Source organism: Macadamia integrifolia, chromosome 3 (assembly GCF_013358625.1).
Source record: "Macadamia integrifolia cultivar HAES 741 chromosome 3, SCU_Mint_v3, whole genome shotgun sequence".
In the NCBI taxonomy this organism is placed as follows: Eukaryota; Viridiplantae; Streptophyta; class Magnoliopsida; order Proteales; family Proteaceae; genus Macadamia; species Macadamia integrifolia.
The window spans coordinates 4,567,199-4,592,498 of NC_056559.1; the positions used below are offsets into that span (position 1 = coordinate 4,567,199).

Consider the following 25,300-nt stretch of genomic DNA (forward strand, 5'->3'; position numbering starts at 1 on the left):
TTTTATCCATTTATTGGGTTTATAAGAGATGCATGATACCCACTTTACAAATTTCGAAACCAATGTTGAAGAATACATACTTTTTATACTATTGGCCAACCCTTCTATCTTGCATGGGTCTATCTCTCTGTTATCTTCTCCTATGCATGCTAAGCTATCTCTCCGAATATGGACATGGTTGGCTTAATCTAAAGCTTTTTGTCCAATTGGATTTTGCATTCAGAACAATCACTTGGTTTATGATCTTTGCTTATCTGTACATCCAGTTTTCTCATTCAAATGAGCATAGGTTCCCCATTCTATTGAGGACTTGGTGGGCCTTCAACTTCCTAATGTCTTGTTTTTTTCTTGTCATACATCTTGGATTGTATCGGAAATATTCGTCCTTACCGTTCCTACTATGGGTCTCTGATGTTGTATCCATTATTGCTGGTTTGTTCTTTTGTTATTTTGGGTTCTTTGGTAAGGGGTCAGATGAAGATCTCAATATTTTGGAGCCTCTTGTGAAAAATAGCTCTAATGGGAACAATTATGATGATGGACATGTCAGCAGAGAGACTGTAATTCCTTATGCAAATTCTAATCTTCTTAGTGTTATAACTTTTGCGTGGATGCGCCCTTTGATTGCACTTGGATATAAGAAAACATTGGATCTTGAAGATGTTCCTCAACTTGCCAATTGTGATAGTGCAAATGTGGTCTTTTGTCATTTTAAAAATAAACTTGAATTTGATGGTAATGGCTGTGTTAATGGTGATCAGGTAAGCACACTTAAGTTGGTAAAGGCATTGATTCTCTCAAGATGGAAAGACATTCTATGGACGGGTCTATTATCCATTGTATACACATTGACTTCTTATGTTGGACCATATCTTATTAAATCATTTGTTCAGTATCTCAATAGTGCTCACCAAATAAAAAATAAAGGCTATGCATTAGTGTTTATTTTTATTCTTTCAAAGCTCATAGGGTGCATCTCAGAGAGACACTTGTTCTTTCAATTGCGAAAGATGGTAATTAAGGTTCAAGCTGCCTTGTTCTCAATAATATATAACAAAGGTCTCAAGCTTTCAAGCCATTCAAAGCATGACCAAACTAGTGGGGAGAACATTAATTTGATGAGTGTTGATGTTGAGAGGATTGGCTTTTTTAGTTGGTACTTGCATGATATATGGAAGGTGCCTCTTCAAGTTATTCTAGGATTTTTGCTCTTGTACAACAGCCTCGGGATCGCTTCCTTTGTAGCTTTTGTTGCCACAATAATTTTGGTGTTAGCATATGTTCCACTGGGGAAATTACAACAAAAATTTCAAGGGGGATTAATGGGTTCAAAGGATAGAAGGATGAAGGTGACGTCTGAGGCTCTAAGGAATATGAAGATTCTCAAGCTTCAGGGTTGGGAGATGGAATTCTTGGCAAAGATAATTGATTTCAGGAATTTTGAAACAAAATGGTTAAAAAAACTACTTTATTCATCGGCTATGATTTCCTTTGTCTACTTGTCTGCTACAATGTTTGTATCTATGGTTACTTTTGGGTTTTGTATACTAACAAAAATCCCACTAGACTCAGGGAAGATTCTATCTGCACTTGCAACATTGGACATATTGCGGTCACCTATTTATAATTTCCCAGACACAATCTCCATGGTAGTACAAACCAAAGTTTCTCTTGACAGGATAGCTTCATTCCTTTGTCTTGATGATCTTAATTTGAATATAGTACAGAAGCTTCCAAAAGATAGTGTTGGGGTTGCAGTTGAGATAGTCGAGGGGAATTTCTCATGGACCCTTCATCCTCTAAATCTCACATTAAAAGATCTTAATTTTTGTGTGAACCATGGTATGAGAGTGGCTGTTTGTGGTTCTGTTGGGTCAGGAAAGTCTAGTCTTCTTTCATGTATATTGGGAGAAGTTCCAAAGATATCTGGAACTATCAAGTTGAATGGGACGAAGGCCTATGTTGCACAATCACCTTGGATACAGAGTGGAAAGATAATAGACAATATATTGTTTGGTAAGAAGATGGATAAGAAAAGGTACGAGATGATCCTTGAAGCATGTTCATTGAAAAAAGACCTAGAATTGTTTACCTTTGGGGACCAAACTATTATAGGGGAGAGGGGGACCAACTTGAGTGGTGGGCAAAAGCAGAGAATCCAGATTGCACGTGCTTTGTACCATGATGCTGATATTTATTTGCTTGATGATCCTTTTAGTGCCCTAGATGCTCACACAGGAACTCATCTATTTAAGGTAACTTCTCTTTGCCTTTTATGTCCGAAGCTTTCCTTATTGAGTTTGTCTTGAAGCTATAGATCTCGTTGTTTACATAATAATTTGTTCACCAATAGCTGAGTTTGATCTAAAAAATCAATCTAAGAAGAATGAATAATGGCTATCTAAGCAAACAAGACATATAGACACATGATATTGAGTGATGCATATTCTTGCATAAAACCTATCATTTTGAAGAAAAAATTATATTAATACAAAAACTATTTAGCTCTTTTTAGTGAGGAGAAATTCTTTTTGAGGGCCTAAATGTGAGTGTGTAAACTTTTATGACAGGAGTGTTTGCTGGGAATTTTAAGTTCAAAAACAGTAATTTATGTTACCCACCAAGTAGAGTTTCTACCTTCTGCTGATCTTATCCTGGTGAGATTATGTCATTTTTTTTTTCCTTCCAAAACTTCAAGTCCCTCAATCTCATTTGAGTGATTATTTACCTTATCTTGTTTGACAGGTTATGAGAAATGGAAAGATTACTCAAGCAGGAAAGTACGAAGAAATTCTTAGTTTAAGAACCGACTTTATGGACTTAGTAGGCGTACATAAGAAAGCTTTGGCAGGTTTTAATTCTGTGGAACATGATACTGCTTTGGATAATTTAATTAGTGGTGAGGATGATGGTAATATGTTGTGTGGCGAGAAGTCTATTCAAGATGATGAAGAAAGGAAAACTGAAGACTGCAAAACAAAAAAACTAGTTGGGCAAGAAGGACAACTTGTTCAAGAAGAAGAAAGAGAAAAGGGTGGGGTTAGTCTTTCAATCTACTGGAGGTATATTACCACTACATATAAAGGGGCTTTTGTACCATTGATATTATTGGCACAAATTCTTTTTCAGCTTCTCCAAATAGGTAGTAGTTACTGGATGGTATTGGCTACTCCCATTTCAGAGGATGAGAGACCGCATGCAAGAGGATCCACTCTCATCTCTGTTTATGTTGTTTTGTTCCTTGGAAGCTCTCTTTGCGTATTTATAAGATCCATGCTCATTGCAACTGTTGGATATAAGACATCTTCTATTCTCTTTAACAACATGCATATGTGCATTTTTCGTGCTCCATTGTCATTTTATGATTCTACTCCAAATGGAAGGATTCTAAATAGGGTTAGTAAATATGCTTATCTACTCCTGAGATCCAAGGGATGTTGTTTGATCACCATAAAGTTAATATGCTTTTAAATTTTAATAAACACTAATTTGTTATACAGGTATCTATAGATCAAAGTGCAGTTGATACTGCTGTTCCACATCAATTTGAAGAACTTCTTATCTCAATCATTGACTTCTTGGGAACTGCTGCAGTAATTTCACAGGTTGAATGGAAAATGTTGATACTTTTTATCCCGATGACTATGACATGCATTTGGTACCAGGTATTTCTATAGCTACTTCGACTTTTCATAATTAAAATTCCAGATCAAGCTCAACCATAATTTCCTATATTTGGCAAGCCATAATACAAGTTGGTTCAAGCTTTGTTTGATCAGTGAATTTGAATTTGCTTTGTCAACACTAAAATTATTGCACTTATTGTAAGTGAAGTAGCAATGTTTCACTATATTGTATCTTTGCACTATATTGCACATTCAAGTGCTTTAGAGAGGCTAAATAAAGCCATATTGTTATGTCCATCATTAGAAATTTTATTTGAAAAAAATAAAAAGTTAGACATGGACATATGAGGTTATTAATTGAATTTAAAATTTGATAATATGATTAGAAGTTTCATTAAAAACAAAAAATGGAAACCACAAAAACAAAATTAGAAGATCCATGAGCCTGTAAAATCCATAAAATCACCTGTACAAGGCAAAAACTACTGAAGCATTTCTTTGGTGGGAAAGGGTAAGTCATTTGATCCAGTTAGCTCCATGATGGTCTTCTTGGATCTGCTTGATATCACAAACATAAGGCTAAAATCTACAGTAACATAAAACCTAGCTCTTTCCTTAATGTCTTCCTTCATTCAGCGTTCACAGCTTGAAATGTCATCCATATGAGATGACTCCAAATGTTCAGCAGTAAGACTAGTCTCCTCACTGTCGATATCGTAGTTCACCATTGAGGAGAGATCACCTGTCTGATTTGTATCATTTTGTGTGGCTATTTTCTCCTGCAGTTGAAGTGTGTATTCTAGATTCCATAACACATCCCCCATTGTGGGTCGATCAACACCATACTCAGCCAGGCATTTTTTAGCTGTCTCTGCAAATTTCCTTAAAGAGTCACCAACGAGATTAGGATCTATGATTTGCTCTAATTGCCCTCTCTTTTCCCAATTCATTGCCCATTCACCCAAGCCAACCATCTCTGATGGAAGGGATGTATCAATTTCAATTACAGGTCTTCCACAAAGGACTTCAAATAAAACCACCCCGAATGAGTACACATCCGACTTCTGAGTCAGTTGTTGTCTTCTGAAATATCCAGTCTGGATCAAGATACCCAAAACTTCCTTTAACTGCAGTGCTCACATGGGTCTGATCGATCTCAGGCCCTGTCTTCGAAAGCCCAAAATCAGCAACCTTCGCCATGAGATTTTCATCAAGTAAGATGTTGGCAGACTTAACATCACGTACATGGAAATTTAGGATATAGTCAATATACAAGTAAGTAACTTAAATAATTCAACAACATCTAATGAGAATAGAAAATAATAACTATTCAAAATTTGAAGTAAATACAATAAAATGAAATTTTTATCTATAATGATGGTGTCACCATCAACCATCTAAATATAACTAGCTTACCTTAAGAAATTCTATAAGAAAAGCTTAGATCATTTTATCATTCACTGTACATTCATTAATCATTATATTTTACATAATTTCCTTTTTTTATGATTGACTTGCAGCGATACTACTCATCTGCAGCACGAGAACTTTCACGGTTGATCGGAATATGCCAAGCTCCAATTATACAACATTTTGCTTAATCTAGTTTAGGTTTAACCACAATCAGGTGCTTCAATCAAGAAGAGAAGTTTATGGACACAAACCTCAACCTCGTGGATGGGTATTCTCGACCCAAATTTCATATCTCTGGTGCAATGGAGTGGTTATGCTTCCGTGTGGATATGTTGACATGCATTGCTTATGCTATCTCTTTGGTTTTCTTGATTTCAGTGCCGAAGGGAGTACTCAGTCCAAGTAAAAATATTGAACTTGAGATCTTATAAAATCATCATTTTCGGGTAACCATGATTAATTGCTTACATGAAGACATCCTTTTGATTTTTTTTTTCTTCTCTTTTTTTAAGGTATTTTGGGTTTAGCAGTCACATATGGGCTTAGTCTTAGTATGCATGGGGTCGTATGGGATCTTAGCAGACTTGAGAATAAAATTATATCTGTTGAGAGAATGTTGCAGTACACCTGCATCCCAAGTGAACCCCCTTTGTTGGTAGAAGAAAATAGACCAAGTTGTGAATGGCCATCAGAAGGGAAAATTGATATTATTGATCTACAGGTATTCCTCGATCTGAATTCCTCACATATTCGTCATGAGAATTACTTCCTCGTTTTATGAAATAGAACCACTAAAAACTAATGTTGTTGGATAGTTATTCCTGCTCTTATGGATTTTTGCTAAGCTTTATAATTTGTTAATATATGTAGGTTAGGTATGCCCCACACCTTCCTTTTGTGTTGCGAGGTCTCACATGCACTTTCCCTGGAGGGATGAAAATTGGTATTGTAGGGCGAACAGGAAGTGGTAAATCAACTCTTGTACAAACTCTCTTCCGTATGCTTGAACCTGTAGCCGGTAAAATTTTGGTAGATGGTATTAACATCTCCAAGATTGGCCTTCATGACTTACGGTCAAAATTGAGCATCATCCCACAAGACCCAACAATGTTTGAGGGTACTTTAAGAAGAAATCTTGATCCTCTTGAAGAATACACTGATGAACAAATTTGGGAGGTGCGCATTTTTCATTTGATGAATAATTTTTAATTGCACACAAAGCAAATGCATCGCAATTAACTAATTATGACATGTATCTCTATTTTTTTTTTTTCCTTGAAGATCTTTTTATTAAGATGTTAAAATTATTTCATTGGATGCACTAGATCATCTTTGAGCCAAATTTAGTCTAAGATATTTCTTTATTTAGGACTTTGGAAATGCACTAGTTTATTACCCTGTATATTTTCCATTTTCACTTGGCACCTCTTTCTTGCTTATTTCATATTTTTCTTCACTCATATTTAATGATCAATTCTATGTCGTCTTGAATAATTAAGAAAAAATGAAGAGTTGATATAGACTTTTTTTGTTGTCTTAGGCTTTAGACAAATGCCAGCTTGGTGATGAAATTAGAAAAAAGGAAGGGAAGCTAGATTCTGTAGGTTGGTTTCTTCAAATATTCGCTCTATACATAAGTTAATCAATATATATACTTAATAGCTAACCCATTTTCATTTGGTGGTTTTCATAGTAACTGAGAATGGAGAGAATTGGAGCATGGGTCAAAAACAACTAGTTTGCTTAGGGCGGGTATTACTCAAAAGGAGCAAAGTGTTAGTACTCGATGAAGCTACTGCATCAGTGGATGCTACGACTGACTATCTAATTCAACAGACGCTTAATCAACATTTCTCAGGGTCTACTATCATCACAATTGCACATAGGATTACATCAATTATTGATATTGATATGGTCCTCCTTCTCGATAATGGTTAGTAGCTAGCTAGCAGTTAATACACCACAATGAAATGTGTTCATCAGTTGAGTTTGGTACTACATCTTTTGCTTCTTTTCTGGTGCTTATCTAATCACATTAACATTTTTCTTGTCTTCAACAGGCCTTGTACTTGAATATGATTCCCCAACCAAACTGCTAGGGAACAAGTCCTCTTCATTTGCAAAGCTTGTTAAGGAGTTTACTCAAAGATGTAGTTCCTAGTTTTTGAAAGGCTAATCAATTTGCATTTGACTAATTAAGGAGCATTGCAAATTTGAGTATGACAAAAAAAAATGTTGGGAGATCAAGACTGCCTATAATCATTTGAGCCAACATTAGCATTCAATTGAATTTATTGGTGGGGGTGGGGGGGGGGGGGGGGGGGGGGGGGGGGAAGGGGGTGGAAACAAGATGACAAGGGGAAATGAATTCATTTTCTTCATGAATGTATTTTAATCTTGGGAGAAGTTTTAGTAGTCCAAGATATCTTAGATGTCATAAACATCTACCCACTTAGCACATTTGAGCTGAAATTTTGTAGATATGTAGCTACCAAAGTCCCCTTCTAAACATGTCATGTTTAGAGTTGGTCAAATGAAAAAATAAATCTTTCAAATAAAACAATTGAAAATATATAATTTATTAAAAAAAATGGACAGCTGAAAATACAAGTAAATCTGCCCATACATATGAGGATATATCCTTGATTCAAAGACTAAATGTGACTTTACTAAAAACAAAAAGACTAACTATGAGAAGTTGCCAACCCTGAACCATTTTCTCAATATCTATATGGTTGAAATTACCACATCACCCTTCCATGTGGTGAAACTTGATTATGATCTAGAGGTACCCTCTAGAGCTTGCTAGTCAAAATTTTTTTGCTATAAAGATTTTAAAACAAAAAATCTAGCTTGTTGCTACATTAGGGACGTCTTCGTTATCTATTATACCAAAATTTACTTGAATAACAACTTTGTTATTTTTTCTACTTATTTTCTTCTTGCCAATTCTTGTTATGATTAAAATTTCAAGCTTTCATTCCTTTAAAAGTTTTTCTCCGTGGTCATGCATTTTGAACCAAAAGTCTCAAAATTGATTCCTAGAGCAGCAATTGAATTATTCATAGAACAAATCACATGGGAAGTTGTTTTAACCTAAAAAATTGTATGGCTTAGGTTCTTCAGAAAAAAGTTTTATAATTAAATTAAACTTCAAGATATCAATGTTTTGTTGATGTGTTTTTTGTTTTCAAAAATTTATAATGTCACAATTTTTTAGTAAGTCAAGAATGTTAAGGGAATTAAGTGATCTGTAACCTTTTTTAGGGGAAGGTTTGGGTCTTTTTCATTGAACACACTTTTCTTATTCACCTTTTCTTGTTTTTGTATGCAGCTTCCTTTTTGAATGTTAAATACTTGTTGAATTCACAACATTTTGGATTGTGCACGACATATGTTATTGTTTTAGTGGGGTGCAATTGTAAAAGTGTATGTAATAGTTTGGTTGTTATAGCTATATCTTCCTTGGCAACTTTTTTGGATAATAATATCCTTTCTTAAGTGCATAAAATTCTGGTAATTGGAGTAAAATGTGAAATTATTATTTATTTATTTATTTTGGTGCAAGAGCTCCCAACCCTTCTCCCCACCCCGTGGGGATTGATAGAAACCCCAATGGGCAAGGATTGGAATCTCTTTTCTTTTGGAGTAATTGCCTTCTTAATTCTTCTCTATCTTGGGGGGCGGGTGAGGTACCTGACCTTATCTTACTTGAGGCTTACCTATCACAAAAGAAATTAGGTTTCATATAAAAACAAGTACAAGTCTATTGAGTTTACACACAATTATCATTAATGAAAAAAATAAAATAAAATTCTATGACATCTCTATTGTATGGCCCACCATAATGGGGTTTCTACACTTGCATTTTTAATGGTTGTCCTAGGTTTGTCAAAGTCGAGTTTTCAACAAATTTTTGTGACTACCCAAGAAAAGAAATAGAAAAATATGGCATTATATCTTGACGTGAACATTTCGGGCTAAAAAACTTACAAATGGATGATTGATCATGTGGAGATCAAGTCAACAAAATTTTGTTCTAAATGAACTGTTTTATCATTGCAATAGTTTCCTCCATCGCCTAATATTTGTCGTGTAGCAAATGAAGTAAGGCCTAAGTTTTTAGGCAGGTAGGGGTCAGCATCCCTTTACTTGAATGTCAAATTTGAGATCTAATGGATTTGAATGTGTGGCAAAATAAGCATTTAACTATTTTAAAATCTAACTTTTGAGGTAATAGTTAAGAAATGGATGGCTAAAAATAGATGGGAAAATGACAATACAAGGAAGGTAAGATTCAAGTTGGAATTCAAATCTGACATGTGGTCAATCCAAACTATACCCATTATGGAACTGTTTGGAATTATTAATGTCTCAGTTTATGTGGCAAAAACTAATTCTGTTTTATAGGAAGCTTTTACCTAATAGAGAAAAATGATTCAAACCAATTTTGGTGGAAATATTTTCTTTTAATCTGTGTATGGTGATTACAAGCAATGAAAATGTAAGTAGTAGAAGTACCTTTTTGTAAGTAGTAGAAGTACATTTTTACTTATATCTCATATTAGTGACAGTGAACTGGATTTTAGAGCAGGAAATGGTGCAAATGGATGATCTTACTGAAGGACTTAAAATATAGATGGATGGCCAGATAGAGTAGATATCAAGATTACCTATAATCATTTGAAATATTGGAGTCAGAAAAGAAGATGAGAGGAGGGATAAAAAAGAAATATTTTTCATCAATCAATAATCATATCTATAAACCTTGGAAGAAGTTTTAGTAACCGGGTGATATACTTAGACTACCATGAATATCCACCAAGTGTTATATTAGCTAAAATTGAATTTTTATGAACTAAGTAGAAGATCCAATGTTCCTTGCCACATGTAAATTTATAATCAAAATGAAGTGGATCAAGTGGCAATTTTTTAATTATTTTATTATTATTATTATTTTTTTTTGAAATCCAATGAAAATGCATTTTCTTTAAAGAAATAGAAAACTGAAAATACAATGAATATGCCAATGCATGAGAGGGTATGTGCTTGAATTTGAGACTAAAATTCTTTGGCATGTTGCCATCGACTATTTTCTAAGTATCAATAAGGTTGAATTGCAACATCAATTTCTATATGGTAAAATTTGATATCAATCTACTGATTTCCACTTAGCATCCAAAAACCTTTGCTCAAACAGATAAGTTTCTTTCATTAGATATATCTTAATCAATTTATCCAATAGCAAAATCTATTTTTGAATAATAATTGTGTTATCTTTTCCATGCTTAAATTTTTCTTATCAATTCTTGTTATGATTAAAAATTTAAGTTTCCCTTTTCTCAAAGTTTTTCCTTCCTTGATCATGCTTTCTAATCTGAAAAGTCTCAAAATTAGTTCTTAGATTAGCAATTTAAATTATTCATATAACGAATCACATGGGATGTTATTCTAACCTTAAAATGTATCGCTTAAGTTCTTCACAAGAAATATATATATATATATATATAGGACATCAAATGGGGGTCACTATTGTATAATTGTAGGTCTTGAAGTCTTGGTAGAGGTAGGCAACACCAAGTCCGGATCAGCTCCCCACATGGGGAGAGGAGTTACCATCCTAGTATGGCTGGGAGCTGTCCAGATGGAATCTTCACTACATCTGATTAGCGGCCAGAGAGAGTCAAATGGAGTGGAGATTCCCAATGGATGGATAGTCATCCATCTGGGGAGGTCACCACTTGGGGAGAGGATCCAGATTCGACACCACCAGGGGTTGTGCTCTCCCAATAATTTCTATTATTTCCCCTTTTCTTATTTGTTGGTACTACAAAACTTTTTCCACTATATAAATTCAAACACCTCCCTCTCCATGCAACAAACCCATTCCACAAAGGGACTGTCTCAACTCTCAACTGATTTTCTTCTCTATTTCAATTCCCCCATCATGCATCCAATTCAGTTCCTTGGACTTCTGATAGTAGCATACTTTAGTGTAAGAAAATGAAGCTTTTCCATTATCCATCCATTTCAACACGATATTGCTTATTCCTGGTTTATCTTTCTTACTTGGTTGCTATTTTTTCCCCTTAAAATTGTAGGGTTCTCAAGCTGAAAATGCCTTTTCACAGTACTGGGAAGAGCATATTGGTCTTCTACACCCTCCACATTGGTTAACTGCAAAGGCTTCTCCATTAAACCTCCATCACGTGGCAGTATTTACGAAACTTATAGACGAAAATAAATTGTCTTCTCACTTGTTTTCATTCTGTAAGCTAGCTAATGTTGCTTGTTCTACAAATGCAATAGTGAAGAAGACAATGGATGATAAAGCCTTTCCACCAATAGCCCAATGGAATGGAATTGATAAAGTGAAATATGAACATGTTCCAAATGAAACATCTCTATCAGTTGTCAGCCAAGGGGGTTTGCCATATTTCCGGGAATCAATGGTGAAAGAAGGAGATTTCATGCCTATCCCAGATCTACGGGACCCAATGTCATATAAGTCGTTCTTACCGCGATCTTTGGCAACAAAAATCCTATTTTCCTTTACCCAGATAGTGGAATTGAAGAAGCTTTTTGGTGTGGTGGATGAATCAATCATTGATGAGTATATTCAAATCACCCTCAAGACATGTGAAAAAAGCCCCATTCCAGGGGAGCAGAGGATCTGTGTGACTTCTGCTGAGGATCTCATTGATTTTGTTGTCAAGAAATTAGGACACCATATTAATTTATGGAGTTCTGAGAGCATTGAAGGATCTTATGAGAATGTTAGAATTGGAGCGGTGGAACTTATTCATGGAAACCTCTCTAAACCACCTCTCATATGTCACAGTATGCCATTTCTATTTCAAGTCTATTATTGCCATGTTATACCAAAAGTAAAAGTTTATGCAGTTGAAATACATGCTCAGAAGAAACTGAATCATTTGATCATGGCATGTCACTATGACACATCAATTTGGAATGCAAACCATCTTGCTTTTAAGCTATTAGGTTTTGGCCCAGGTCTAATTGAAGTCTGTCATTGGATAAATGAGAATGGATTGGTATGGACAAAGACTCAAGGTTGAGCATCTTTTGAAGATTTAGAAGTCTTCCAAATCTCTTGTTTGTGTTACATGTTACTCTTTATGATATTTGAAAGATAAATAATGACCTCTTTTGGATTGCTTATGTTCTTTCAGTTTGAATATAATTTTGTTCTTCAACTATATAGCATAATGGATAAAAATGACATATCTAGTGTACGAGGCTCCGGTCACTGAAGGATCTAGGGAGGGTCATACTATATGCAAACTTACTCCTTCTTTCCAAAAAGACATTTTTTCCAGATTAAAACCCGTGACCACAAGTTCTCAATGGAGCAATTTTTTTAAAATACTTCTCCATTTTTCAATCCATGGTGAAGGAGGAATCCCATCCAATCTGAATCGGCCGATTCTGTTCCGATGCCCATTTTTCAAACCATGCCGCCATTATTTTTTTCTGTGGAACCTTTGTTCTGTTCCAGCCTCCATTGCCCATTGCTTTGGTTTGACCTTTAGAAGTTAGAACCCTATCAGAAGCAGAGCAAATCACTTCTTGTTCTTTCAGATGAGTTCAGTTCTTAACTGATATCTCTCCTGAAAAGATGGAGGGAATTTATGGAACTTGCTTTCCCTCTTCACTTCCACGTCCTCTAATTTCGCTTCTATTCTTCTTATACATATCGATAGTAGTTGTTTCATTGCCAGAGGATTCATCGGCGATAATCTCCAGATTCCAACAATATCTTCAAATCAACACAGCTCACCCCAACCCTGATTACTCTGCAGCTGCCGATTTCATCCTCTCTCAAGCCAAAGCCATCGGCCTCGAATCGCAATCCCTTGAATTCGTCAGGGGTAAGCCTGTTGTTCTCCTCAAGTGGCCTGGTACAAACCCTCATCTCTCTTCCATTCTCTTGAATTCGCACACGGACGTGGTAGCTGCCGAGTACCAGAAATGGGTTCACCCTCCTTTCGATGCTCACATCGATCAGGCCGGAGATATCTATGCCAGAGGATCGCAGGACATGAAGTGTGTTGGGATGCAGTACCTGGAGGCCATCCGACGATTGAAGAATTCTGGGTTCCAGCCAGTTAGGACTGTTTACGTTTCGTTCGTTCCAGACGAGGAAATAAGCAGCCGTGATGGAGCTGGAAAATTATCCGAGTCCGAAGAATTCAAGAAAATGAATGTTGGAATCCTCTTTGATGAAGGTAAGATCAGGTTTGTTCGAACTTTGAAGTAAGGTGATTTTCAGAATTAGGGTTAAATTTTATGGTTTGAAACTCTTGACAGGGCTGGCATCGACGAATGAAAATTATCGTGTTTTCTTTGCGGAGAGGTCCCCGTGGTGGCTTGTGCTTAAGGCTTCTGGTTCCCCTGGTCATGGGTCAAAACTTTACGACAATAGTGCAATGGAGAACCTAATGAAGAGCATCGAGATTGTGAGGAGGTTCCGGGCTGCCCAATTTGACATGGTGAAAGCGGGTTTGAAGGAAGAAGGAGATGTCATTTCAGTGAATATGGCCTTCTTGAAGGCTGGCACGCCATCTCCAACTGTAAGTTCTTGTATTAGCATAAATAATGCACAACCGCATTAATACAAGTGTTTAGGATAACAAATTTGTAAAATCAATGCACTCGATTAGTCATCAGAGTCTATTTCTGATTGGAATCATAAGTTTAATTTCCACGGGGAACTCTCAAAAAGTTGATAATTCTTCTTGGTCGAACAACCATATTGATTGCAGACCAAGTGATTATTAGAAATTCCAAATAGAACTTGAGATGGTTTGAGATCCCATCTAATGGATATTGGCATAGGCTTGTTAGTGAATAGAATTCAAATTGGATTTAGCTACATGAATTCAATTGAACTGGAACTTGTGACATCCTATTTAATTCGATGAACTTCAAACCCAATTCTGTCTGGTCACTGCATTATCTAAAGAAAATATTTTGTATTGAAACAGTTTGTTTCTTCTCTTTTCATATTAAATCTTTTAACTTTAGAGAAGCTGATATTGCTCTGAAATGCTTATCAATATTGCTTCTGCTTTGAGGAACTCACCTAACTTCAAAATCCATGTTGTCAATCAAAACCTTAGAACTTTGAGAGTCCACCCAAAGAATGTATGCGGACATGACCTCTTAATGTTCTGTTTAACCATGGGGATTTTGTCAAGGGCTCAGTACCCTCCATGGCCCCAAAGCTGGCAAAAAGCACTCCGTAAAACCAACAACAGATTCTTACACTCCCTCCTCTCCCCCCCCCCCCCGGAGCTTCAGATTTTGGTATGCCTTTCTGATGTGACTTCCATATTCCTTCTGTCAGGGGTTCGTAATGAATCTGCAGCCATCTGAAGCTGAAGCTGGTTTTGATATTCGAATTCCACCAACTGCTGATGAGAAATTGCTGGAGAAACGGATTGAAGAGGAATGGGCACCTTCTTCGCGCAACATGTCATTTGAGGTATGGAAGAACTTGGAATGTTATCCTTATTGTTGGGAACAAAGCTAGAAATGGGGAAGGAAGCATTAATTTATTAATTCCTTTGCCATTAAACTTGCACTAGAGCAGTTGTCAATATTTTAAGTGAACAGGATCAGTAGAAAGGAAGAGAGTAAAAGCAAATTACTACTACAACTGCCACCAAATTAGCTGTCCTCATCTTTTTCTTCATCTTTGTGTGCATGAATGTTTTGTCATAACTGTCAAATATCCATAGTGAAAGCAGAAGCATCAGAATGGTTAGGTTTGTGTTTTGGCAAAGCATTTTTTCAATTCTGACCATGTTTGCTTGGGGCAGTTTAAAATCAAGGTTTCCACTCTAGATGAGTTTGGGAAGCCAGTTCTCACTGTTACAGATGGCTCTAATCCATGGTGGGCACTTCTAGAAGGGGCAGTAAAGAAAGCTAATGGCAAACTTGGCAAACCAGAAGTTTTTCCAGCCTCAACAGATTCTCAATACTTCAGGCAACAAGCATTGGCAGCAATTGGCTTCTCCCCCATGGCAAACACTCCTATTCTGCTCCATGACCATAATGAGGTAATATGTCAATTTTCTCTTTATGCTTACTGTCACTTTTTGGCTTTTCCATGTACCCATATATTTGTTGTCTGCTCATTTGTTTGCATTTTTTCTGTAGATATAACTGCACAGCAAATTCCGTTAAACATAGAAATGAATACATACCGTTTTCCTTTAGAAGTAAGATCTGCATTCACAAATATAATAATGTTGGGAACCAAATGTTTCTGCTCTAACATATTTTGCTCTTTACCTGTTTGGTGTGATCTCCATATAATGCAATTCTTCAAAATTTGGCAATTTTTCCTGTTCTGCTGAGTTAAAATCTGTTAGGGTTGATTTCCAAAGTTTACCTTTTGTGGTCTTGAACCATTCCCCTGCGAGCAGCTTTTTCTTCAGAGGATAACAAACTGCTCTCTAGTCCAATAGGCTGCTGGGACAACTACTGAGGCCCACCTTACTTTATGGTCTAACCAGAAAAGCTGTCAAAATTTGGGGCCAACCCTTGGTTGTTGGATTGGATCATTGTCCATTGCGTAAATTTTCTTGTTGGATGGAAAGAGGAGGAAGTGTTTTAGTTCATTTTTTTTATATTGACGGTGGATGATTTCCTGGTCCAACATTTAGGCCATGTTTGGCCACCACCGAGGGACCGGGTGGGGGGGAGAGCGGGTCTCCCTCAGGTTCATAACCAGCTTCCTTCCACTTCTGTGGGTCTTGCTTGGCAGAAGCAGTGTGCAATATTTGTGGTTATTCTCTCCATTTTAGGATGCACTTCATGGAAAGCATGCTGCAAATGCATCTCAAGTCATGATGACTGAGGAATCAACCTGCACCAACCTGCCTGCAAGTCAGGCCATTAGGCTAGAATATGTCCAGGCCAGATCGGACCTGAAATTGAATTGGGTTGGATATAGCGAACCATAACCCTGAAGATATTTTTCCTAAGCATATTTTAAGACCAGCATTAAAGTAAAAGAGCAGGGCCCAATCTTCTTTCACTTGCATGTTTTACTTCACAACCTTTATTTTTTTCTTAGGAACATTTATACTCCCTAATTGGTACAGACTTTTTCTGTTGCATCAGTTTCCAATCTTACATCATTTTCTTTTTTCTTAGGACATTTATACTCATACATTGATCACAAAGAAACGACGACTGGAGTTGCATGTTTTTTGTCTTGTTGCTTACCTGGTTACCTTGTTTTTATTTGTTTATTTTTCTAATTGTCCTAACTAAATAATTTATGATAACCAATTATTGTTGTCTTTTTAACTACTTTTTGTACTGTGTTGCAGTTTCTAAATCAAGAGGAGTACCTGAAAGGAATTGAAATATATGAATCAATCATTGAAGCTTGCACATCTTACACTGAGCACTCAAGGAATGCTGCTTCCAGAGACGAGTTGTAAGAGAGCAAACATGGCCCGTGTCCTGTCATGACTGCACATGTTTTAGCTTCATTGTAGTGTAGCAGGGATAAGGGATGATCTCCACTTGGTAATTGTAACAGAGAGAGATGCATAAATGGAGGTCACAATCTCCCATGCCCAGTGTACTGGCATGAAATATGAGATGTATTCCACTGGTTGTACATTGTTCTGACTTCTGATGATCTGATCCAAGTATTATCATCACTTGAGGGTATGTTCTGATTGCCAATGAGGCGCATTGTAATTTAATCCTTTATAGCATCTGCCAACAATTGTACTGGTAGTTGCCATCTCATATCTTGAAAGCCTCGCTGGGTGCCCAAGGGTTTGGCCTCAGTGAAAAAGCCTGAAACTATATCCTTTTTAAGTGTTGAGAAAAAGACAAGACATCAAATTAATCTGATTCTTTTGGGCAATCAATAACAATGATATATTTGCCTTTGATTGGTTGATACGCTTCTATGGCTTGAATATTATTATCATTTAACATGTGTCCAACAGAAAGGAAGCTAATTCTCAATTTCTCATGGACGTCTGCATCTTCCCCCAATTTGTTATTTGTGGGTACTGCAGCTGATGGGTAAGTTGAGGTTGCAGGAAGAGAGACCAAGAGTAGAAACTAGAAAGGACTAAAATCTTGAGATCACGGATTGGATAAAGGAGACCTGCTTTTGCCAGGCTACTTCCCACCAAGGTTTAAAATTCCTGAATTTTTCACCAAAGAAAAAGAAGGGGGGTGGGTTGGGAATTGGAAATGGGATCAGCTTCTATCAATTCCAATTCAAATCAAATCAGAAAGAAGAACACTGAATTTCACACATATCTGTGAAAAATTTTGAGTTCTTGATTCAGAAGACTTGTAGTTCTTATTACAAGAGAGTAAGTTTTATCGATTGTATACTATACTTTGCATTTATGACGGATTCAAAAGAGTATTACGGGAATAAACGGAAACAACCAGTCCAGGCTTTCCAGTTTCCACAGTTCCAAACTTCCAAGGGTTTTGGCCAAACTACGTTGTTACCCTGCGCACGAATTAGGGTTTGTGACTTGATGCATCTTTCAGAGTTTTAACGTAAAATCCACTGAATTTTGCCGCCTAGAGAAGAAAAAAATAGAATTAGTTGCAGTCTTGAAGCTATTTTATCTTGAGGGTCTGTGTCCATATAAATAGTAATAGATCTACTCCTCTATTCGTTTCTTCTTGTGCACACGGTGTTATTGTCTCCTTCTCCCAAAGGTATTTAATGGGTTTCTCTCTCTCTCTCTCTCAGTCATCGAGATTCCTCAGTTGGCAACCGAAAACCCCTAGTCGGAAGATATGGTGGATGACGCCGGGAGGGAGCAGCCATGGGGTAATCGTTAGTATCGGCGATAGCGGTGGCTGGTCAACGGGTAGTTTTTGAAGTGGTGGATTTTAGGTAGACGGACATGTCCCTGAGAATCAAAGCAGTGGTCGACAAGTTCGTGAAGGAGCTGAAATAAGCTCTAGATGCAGATATCCAAGATCTGATCATGAAGGAGAGGGAAATGCAGAGCTACATCGAAGAGAGGAACAGAGAGGGAGGCTGAGCTTTCTCGTCGAGAGGTAAATACGAACGTTAGCCTTCCTATCAATTTCTTCCGTATATCAAAAAATTGCATTTCTTGAATGGTTTTGTAATTATATTCATTGGAACTGTGCAATTTGGTTGCTATTCATATTCAGAAAATGTTCGAGCAGTGTCCCTGGCTCGCATGCAATCCTCATCAAGGTGACTCCCCCCTTACGATGAATATCAAAGCGGAACAAACATGGCGTCACTGTGATTCGTGATAGCTACCCAACAAATAAGTCTTCAAATGCATGGTTTCGCACAGGAACCCACCAACCAAAAGGTGAACCTTTGTTCTGTTCCATGCCGTTTTGCCTTGGTTTGACCTTTGGAACTCTATCAGAGCCAATTGATTCTTAATTATTTCAGTGGAGTTCAGCTCTTAAAGACCGAGTGCTACTTCAACACTCTTAACTGATCTCTCTCGCGGAAAAATGGAGAGAATTCATGGAACTTGCTCTTTCTCTTCAGTTTCATGTTTTTTAATTTCCCTTCTATTCTTCTTCTTATTCACATCGACACTAGTTGTTTCATTGACAGAGGATTCATCGGTGGTAATCTCCAGATTCCAACAGTATCTTCGAATTAACACAGCTCAACCTAACCCTGACTACTCTGCAGCTGCAGATTTCCTCCTCTCTCAAGCCAAAGCCATCGGCCTTGAATCAAAATCCCTTGAATTCGTCAGGGGCATCCCTGTTGTTCTCCTGAAGTGGCAAGGTACAAACCCTGATCTCTCTTCCATTCTCCTGAATTCGCACACAGACGTGGTAGCTTCCGAGTACAATAAATGGATTCACCCTCCTTTCGATGCTCACATCGATCAGGCCGGACATATCTATGCCAGAGGATCTCAGGACATGAAGTGTGTTGGGATGCAGTACCTGGAGGCCATCCGCCGATTGAAGAATTCTGGGTTCCAGCCGGTTAGGACTGTTTACGTTTCGTTTGTTCCAGACGAGGAAATAGGTGGCCATGACGGGGCTGAGAAATTAGCCGAGTCGGAAGATTTCAAGAAAATGAATGTTGGAATTCTCCTCGATGAAGGTAAGATTAGTTTTATTCGAACCCTGAAGTATGTTGATTTTCAGATTACAGTTCAATTTTATGGTTTGGAACTCAGACAGGGATCGCATCGACAAATGAAAATTACCGTGTTTTCTTTGCGGAGAGGTGCCCATGGTGGCTTGTGATTAAGGCTACTGGTTCCCCTGGTCATGGGTCAAAACTGTACGACAATAGTGCAATGGAGAACCTACTGAAGAGCATCCAGATTGTGAGGAAGTTCCGGGCTGCCCAATTTGACATGGTAAAGGCAGGACTGAAGGAAGAAGGTGAGGGCATTTCGGTGAATATGGCATTTTTTAAGGCCGGCACACCATCTCCAACTGTAAGCTCTTGAATTAGTTATTACTCCAATTGAGCCTTTTATAATGCACAACTGTATTAGTAACGGTGTTTAGGTTAACAGATTTGTGAAACTAATGCACTAGACCAGTCATCAAAGCCTATTTCTGATTGGAATCATAAGTTTAATTTCCACATATAACTCTTAATATGTGGAGAATTCTTATGGGTCAAGCGATCATATTGATTCCAGACCTAGAGATCATTAGAAGTTTCAAACACAACTAAAGATAGTTTGAGATCCCATCTATAGGCTCGTTAATGATTAGAATTCAAATTGGATTTAGCTATATGCAAATTCAACTGAATTGGAACTCATTGTTAGATCAAACACCAAGAAATACAAAAAATAAAGAGACAATAGATCTGCACGACACAGAGATTTAACGAGGTTCACACACCAAGGTGGTGTGCTACGTCCTCGGATGAAGAAGAAGATGTTTCACTATGCAAAAGAAAGATTACACCCAAGCAGCAGTGAGAAAACTCACCCTGAAACCCTAGTTTGAAAAATCCCCAAAATACAATGACTTTCTCAACAAGCAACAGTACATTATATATACTCCAAGTTGCTGGTCAACCCATCGGGTCGCGGTCGATTCGGTCGAACCATAAGCCCCCGCGCCCCCATACGAGATCAGTGATGGGCTTCGGGCTTGGGCCTATCGGCCCAACCCCTCTACTTCCATCATAGATTTTAGAAAACTTCCCATTCAAGTCGCCACCAAAATATGTCGGAGCGGGTCAATCTTCAAAACGGGTCAAGAATTCGAGACAAACTTAACACTCATGATATCCTATTTCATTCGATGAACTTCAAATCTAGTTCTGTTGTGTTAATAACTGGTTACTGTATTATCTAAAGCAATTATTTTGTATTGATCAGTTTTGTTTCTTCTTTTCATATTATATGATTATATCTTTTCGGGAACCTGAAATTTTCTCTGGAATGCCTATCAATATTTCTTCTGCATTGAGGAACTCACTGAACTTCAAAACCCACATTGTCAATCAAAACCTTAGAACTTTGAGAGTCCATCCAAAGATCGAATGCAGACATGACCTCTTAATGTTTTGTTTTACCATGGGGATTTTGGGTCAGAGTAGAAATAGGATGTGACATTCTAACTGGAGGTGGATTGAGGGAGTTAAAATATCAATAGAACAATGGACTGAACCAGAGAGAAAATAATTCATTACTTCCCCCCATTAAAGTTGGGGTGGTAGTGGTGAAGGTTTTGTTGTAAAATGTAAAAATGCATTATCTAATCAATCAAAGCCTAGAAAAGTAATGTGTTTGTTGGATTTATGGGCTAAATTAATTATTCGGGTTGATTAAATGGGTGAGAGTCAAATTGCATGAACCGGTTCGGTCCACTCTCAAGCTTAGGGATATGCTGGCTCAACCCATTGTGGTTTAGGGTTTTGAGTGCAGGACAGTATTATAAATACTAGGTTTTGGGTCCCTACAGCCATTATTCACTCTTCCCCACTTTACCACTAAAGTGAGAGAATCAAGGAGGTTTAAGGGGCTGTAGAAGATCCATAGCCAAGCCAAGAGAGCGAAAGTGGGAGTGACCAACATCAATCATCTTCAACATACTAGGTGAAAGGTACAAATCGATCATCCATAATTTTATTAGATTTGTGTTCTTGTTTTTCTTGTGTGGTTTCCTCAATAGGGTTTCAAACTCAAACCCATAGGGAGTTCTAACAAGTGGTATCAAAGCAGACCGCATGGGACAAGAATCGATTGAATTTTTCTTGTACATGAGGATTTTGATTATTACTTAAAACCTGATTTGATTAAAAATCATGAAAATCGTAATTGTACCATCACTTAAAGATCCTGTATGGAAAAACTTTCTTCACGAAAGTTGTAGATCACGAGAAGACGGTTGCGGCGGTATGCCGCAAGTCACCGGAAACCTCCGGACGCGTCGGCACACGCCGTCGAAGGAGAGAAAAAAAAAAAAACCTTAAAGGCTTGTTTGGTTTTTGTTCCTTTTGAGTTTTTATTTAAACTACTTTAAATTTCATTTAAAGGTTCGTTTTAAGGCCAAATTGAAATCTATTTTTTGCGTTGGATTCCTTGTTTCGGGCCACATTTAATGATATAATTTTTAATATGACATGTTTATTTGAAATTTTATGTTGTATTTAGTTTCAATCATTGAAACAAGAGGGCATAAATCAATGCTTTAAAAATATATATGTTATTGGTTACCAAGAAATTGAGAAAAATTTTTAAATTGAGATATGTTAATATGAAAAAGGGTGTAAGCTTCCGCTCATTCTTAGCTGCAAAGTAATTTTTAGGAAACCATGAAAGGATGATGTGGAATCCACCAAAGTGGTACATCTTATTATTTCATGATTTTCCACAGGGTAGCAATGTAGGTGACATTTGCCCAAAGGTGATGTCACCAAAGTTAAGAAAATGACAGTAACCTAGAGGTTCCTAAGCCCAAAGGTGAGGGGATTTCAAAAGTTATTGTTCTTTTCACAGTAAATATGAATTTACAAGAGGACCAGTGCATTCTTAGCCCAAAGGATAGGAATGTAGTTGCGGTTGTGACTCTTGTATGGTTATTGTTGTCCTAGTGACATTTATATGTATGTTTTGAACATAAAGATATACATCTCCAATGGGAAAGATATGATAGAACTGAGTGAAACCCACCAAAGTGGTACATTCAATTCGATTGTATCTTCCCCAACAGTAAAGGTGATACTTTCCCAAAGGTTATGTCATCAAGGTTTGAGGATAATTATCCACATTTCAGAAAGGGACATTGAATTTGGAGTTCTTTTGCCCAAAGGTGATTGAATTCCGAAGTTAGTGTTGTTTTCACAGTTAAAAGAAGAATATAAGAGCATCAGCTAATTCCTGTCCCAAAGGATAGGGATACATTTTTAGTTGTAACTCTTATTTAAAATATATTGATGGTATTACATGCTTTTATATTATGGTTTATATTTTGATATTTGGCATGTATTGTGTTGTTGTTACTGCTGTAGTAAGATGGCCATTCCCTCAAGTTATGTATCTTCCATCCCAATACTCACTGGTAACAACTATCAAAAGTGGGTGGAGGAATTAGAATTGCATTTAGGTCTTCTTGACTTAGATTTGGCACTTAGGGAGCCTAAACCTGAGCCTCTCACAGACTCGAGCAGAAGTGCTGAAAGGACCAAGTTTAAGAAATGGACTAAAGCAAACAGAAAGTGCATACTGGTTTTAAAAAAGGCAGTTCCTGAAATTATACGTGCGAACATAGAGATCAAAGACACTGCAAAAGAATTCATGGATGCTATTAAAGGTAGATTTCAACACAACAAGAAAGCTGAGAAAACCACATTGATGACCAGGCTAATGAATACAAGGTATGATGGATGTGGGAATGTTAGAGAATACATTTTGGGTGTAGCTACTGATGTTGGTAAACTTAAGGATCTTGGAATACAGATTGATGAAGAATATATTGTACACATTGCACTGAATACCCTCCCTAGTCAGTATAAGGTTATCCAATCTACCTACATTGCACTGAAGGACGATTGGAGCCTAAGTGAACTCATTTCTATTTGCACTCAAGAGGAAGAAAAATTGAAACAAACTAGGTTTGAGAGTGCACATGCAACTTTCCACAAGGGATCTTCTAGTGGACCAAGCAGAAGGAACAAAAAATTTTCCAACAGAGGAAGCGTCAAGCCATATGACAGGACTAATAGCTCTCAAGAACTTGACACATCTTAAAAGGCTCAGGATGAAGAGAATACCAACAACGTAGAGTGTTTCTGGTGCCATAAGAAAGGACATGTGAAGAATGACTATTTTATTTTCAAGAAATGGTTAGAGAAGAGGAAGAATTCTGGGGCTGATAAGCAGGATGATACTAAGAAAGGGTGAGGTAGACTGATCACCAGCAATTGAGAGCAAGTAAAATTTGGTCCCATCAAGTAGTTAGGATTTCTTTACATACAGTTATTTGAAATGCTTGATTAGTGGAAGCTCTGGTTTTGTTTAGTATTTGTTTATGTTTTGAACCTTAGCCCGTATGTTTTGGGGCACAGTTTGATGAATTATGGTTAAGTTTTAGCATTTACATTATGCACAGTTATTTATTGAAATATTTGGTTTATGATTTCATTTAAGAATGTTTTTATAGGCAGTAATTGTCTTAGTTATAGGAAATATTTTGCCACAGTTCAAAAGGTAATGTTTGCCACATTTTTAAGACAGTATTTGTCATAGTTCGTAGGCAATATTTGTCACAGTTTATAGGCGGAAGGCCACAGTTAGATATTAACCACAGATCAAAGGCGATTTGCCACAGTGAAGGTTAATATCACAGTTAAGGACCTACATGGAATGACAACAGTGTAATTTGAGGATATGCCAATATTTCTATGATGGTATCCCACATAGATTCGTGTTAAGAAACTTACTTATGTTTGTAATAACAGAAAGTTGTATGTCGTATATTGAGGTGTATCTTCTACTGTTATTCGATGTGAGTGGTTTTTCAACTGAATCACAGTAAGAGTGGTTAATGTAATAAGATTCTATGGCCACACCAATTTAAAAGACATCCTTATAATTAATGTAGCCCAAGTGGGAGATTGTTGGATTTATGGGCTAAATTAATTATTCGGGTTGATTAAATGGGTGAGAGTCAAATTGCATGAACCGGTTCGGTCCACTCTCAAGCTTAGGGATATGCTGGCTCAACCCATTGTGGTTTAGGGTTTTGAGTGCAGGACAGTATTATAAATACTAGGTTTTGGGTCCCTACAGCCATTATTCACTCTTCCCCACTTTACCACTAAAGTGAGAGAATCAAGGAGGTTTAAGGGGCTGTAGAAGATCCATAGCCAAGCCAAGAGAGCGAAAGTGGGAGTGACCAACATCAATCATCTTCAGCATACTAGGTGAAAGGTACAAATCGATCCTCCATAATTTTATTGGATTCGTGTTCTTGTTTTTCCTGTGTGGTTTTCTCAATAGGGTTTCAAACTCAAACCCATAGGGAGTTCTAACAGTGTTTTCTTTGGAACCGAAAGAAGACTGGAAAGTGGAGTAACGTTGCTCAACGACCATAGTGTTACTCCTTTTAGAAATGGGCTGAAGATTGACCGGGGGTAACATCCCGAGTGCGTATTCAAGGAGGGATACCACTCCCTTCCCTTTTTGCTTTGTTCTTTATTAGTTCAAACACATTTACTTTTCAAGAAGATGAAGATTTATAATTTGAATTATGTATTAATATCTAAAAATCTAATCTGGACAGACTTGGATCTGATTGGAAATACGACAACAACAAAAAGAACTCAGCCTTTTGCATTGGAAATCTTTTTTTTTTTTTTTTTTTTTAATAGAATCTAGGATTATTTGTGCCCCAGATATTCTCAAAAGCATGTAGTATTTTAACCATAGTTATCTGTTAACATCTTATCATTACTGATCAAGCTCAGCAGATGATTTAGAAAGCAAGCCTTCTTTTATAGCTTTTGTTTTGCCCCATGTTATCATTCAACTCAAATTTAGGTGGCAAGAACCTTGTCATGAACAAAACAGGGAAGCCTAGAACAAGGGGTGAAAATTGTATATAAGCAATATGAGGGGGAAAAAGAAGTGGTAATTTTCTTTTTTGGATGAATAGAAGTGGTAATTTCATTGAGGATGAAATCTCAACTTACAGCTGTATATATGGTCACTGCCTTACAAGTTCACCACCACCACCCCCCCACACCC

General features: G+C 37.1%; 3 protein-coding genes and 1 pseudogene across 6 annotated transcripts in view; all 4 read left to right on the plus strand.

Annotated features, from left to right (window-relative positions):
• The first annotated feature begins 317 nt into the window (after positions 1–317).
• Positions 318–7,301, plus strand: LOC122072590 (annotated as a pseudogene).
• Positions 7,302–10,921: 3,620 nt separating this feature from the next.
• On the plus strand, positions 10,922–12,218 carry LOC122073973 (polygalacturonase non-catalytic subunit AroGP2-like). Its single transcript, XM_042638724.1, has 2 exons — positions 10,922–11,034; positions 11,141–12,218. The coding sequence occupies exons 1-2, from the start codon at positions 10,987–10,989 to the stop codon at positions 12,116–12,118; spliced, it is 1,026 nt and encodes a 341-aa protein (XP_042494658.1). The 5' UTR covers positions 10,922–10,986; the 3' UTR covers positions 12,119–12,218.
• A 125-nt stretch (positions 12,219–12,343) lies between these two features.
• On the plus strand, positions 12,344–16,992 carry LOC122073972 (aminoacylase-1-like). Its single transcript, XM_042638722.1, has 5 exons — positions 12,344–13,288; positions 13,371–13,633; positions 14,410–14,547; positions 14,885–15,124; positions 16,406–16,992. The coding sequence occupies exons 1-5, from the start codon at positions 12,679–12,681 to the stop codon at positions 16,517–16,519; spliced, it is 1,365 nt and encodes a 454-aa protein (XP_042494656.1). The 5' UTR covers positions 12,344–12,678; the 3' UTR covers positions 16,520–16,992.
• Positions 16,993–17,133: 141 nt separating this feature from the next.
• Positions 17,134–25,300, plus strand: part of LOC122073974 (aminoacylase-1A-like) — a 10,761-nt gene continuing 2,594 nt past the window's right edge. The window contains exons 1-6 of one of the 4 annotated variants that reach the window (XM_042638726.1): positions 17,134–17,713; positions 17,815–18,128; positions 18,249–18,418; positions 18,757–18,855; positions 18,963–19,182; positions 19,263–19,525. In XM_042638726.1, coding sequence (XP_042494660.1) covers positions 18,996–19,182; positions 19,263–19,525 — 450 coding nt within the window. In that variant the 5' untranslated portion in view covers positions 17,134–17,713; positions 17,815–18,128; positions 18,249–18,418; positions 18,757–18,855; positions 18,963–18,995. Of the gene's footprint in view, positions 18,129–18,248; positions 18,419–18,756; positions 18,856–18,962; positions 19,183–19,258; positions 19,526–25,300 lie in introns of those variants that run through there. The other 3 variants (XM_042638725.1, XM_042638727.1, XM_042638728.1) reach the window with 3 other exon arrangements.

What these genes read in the sequence shown, in the direction of transcription:
- LOC122073973 (XM_042638724.1), top strand. Translation starts at nt 10,987, where the DNA reads ATGCATCCAATTCAGTTCCTTGGACTTCTGATAGTAGCATACTTTAGT. An exon ending in TGATAGTAGCATACTTTAGT is followed by an intron (nt 11,035 to 11,140) that starts GTAAGAAAATGA and finishes TTAAAATTGTAG; the next exon opens with GGTTCTCAAGCTGAAAATGC.
- LOC122073972 (XM_042638722.1), top strand. Translation starts at nt 12,679, where the DNA reads ATGGAGGGAATTTATGGAACTTGCTTTCCCTCTTCACTTCCACGTCCT. An exon ending in CGCGCAACATGTCATTTGAG is followed by an intron (nt 14,548 to 14,884) that starts GTATGGAAGAAC and finishes TGCTTGGGGCAG; the next exon opens with TTTAAAATCAAGGTTTCCAC. An exon ending in TGCTCCATGACCATAATGAG is followed by an intron (nt 15,125 to 16,405) that starts GTAATATGTCAA and finishes ACTGTGTTGCAG; the next exon opens with TTTCTAAATCAAGAGGAGTA.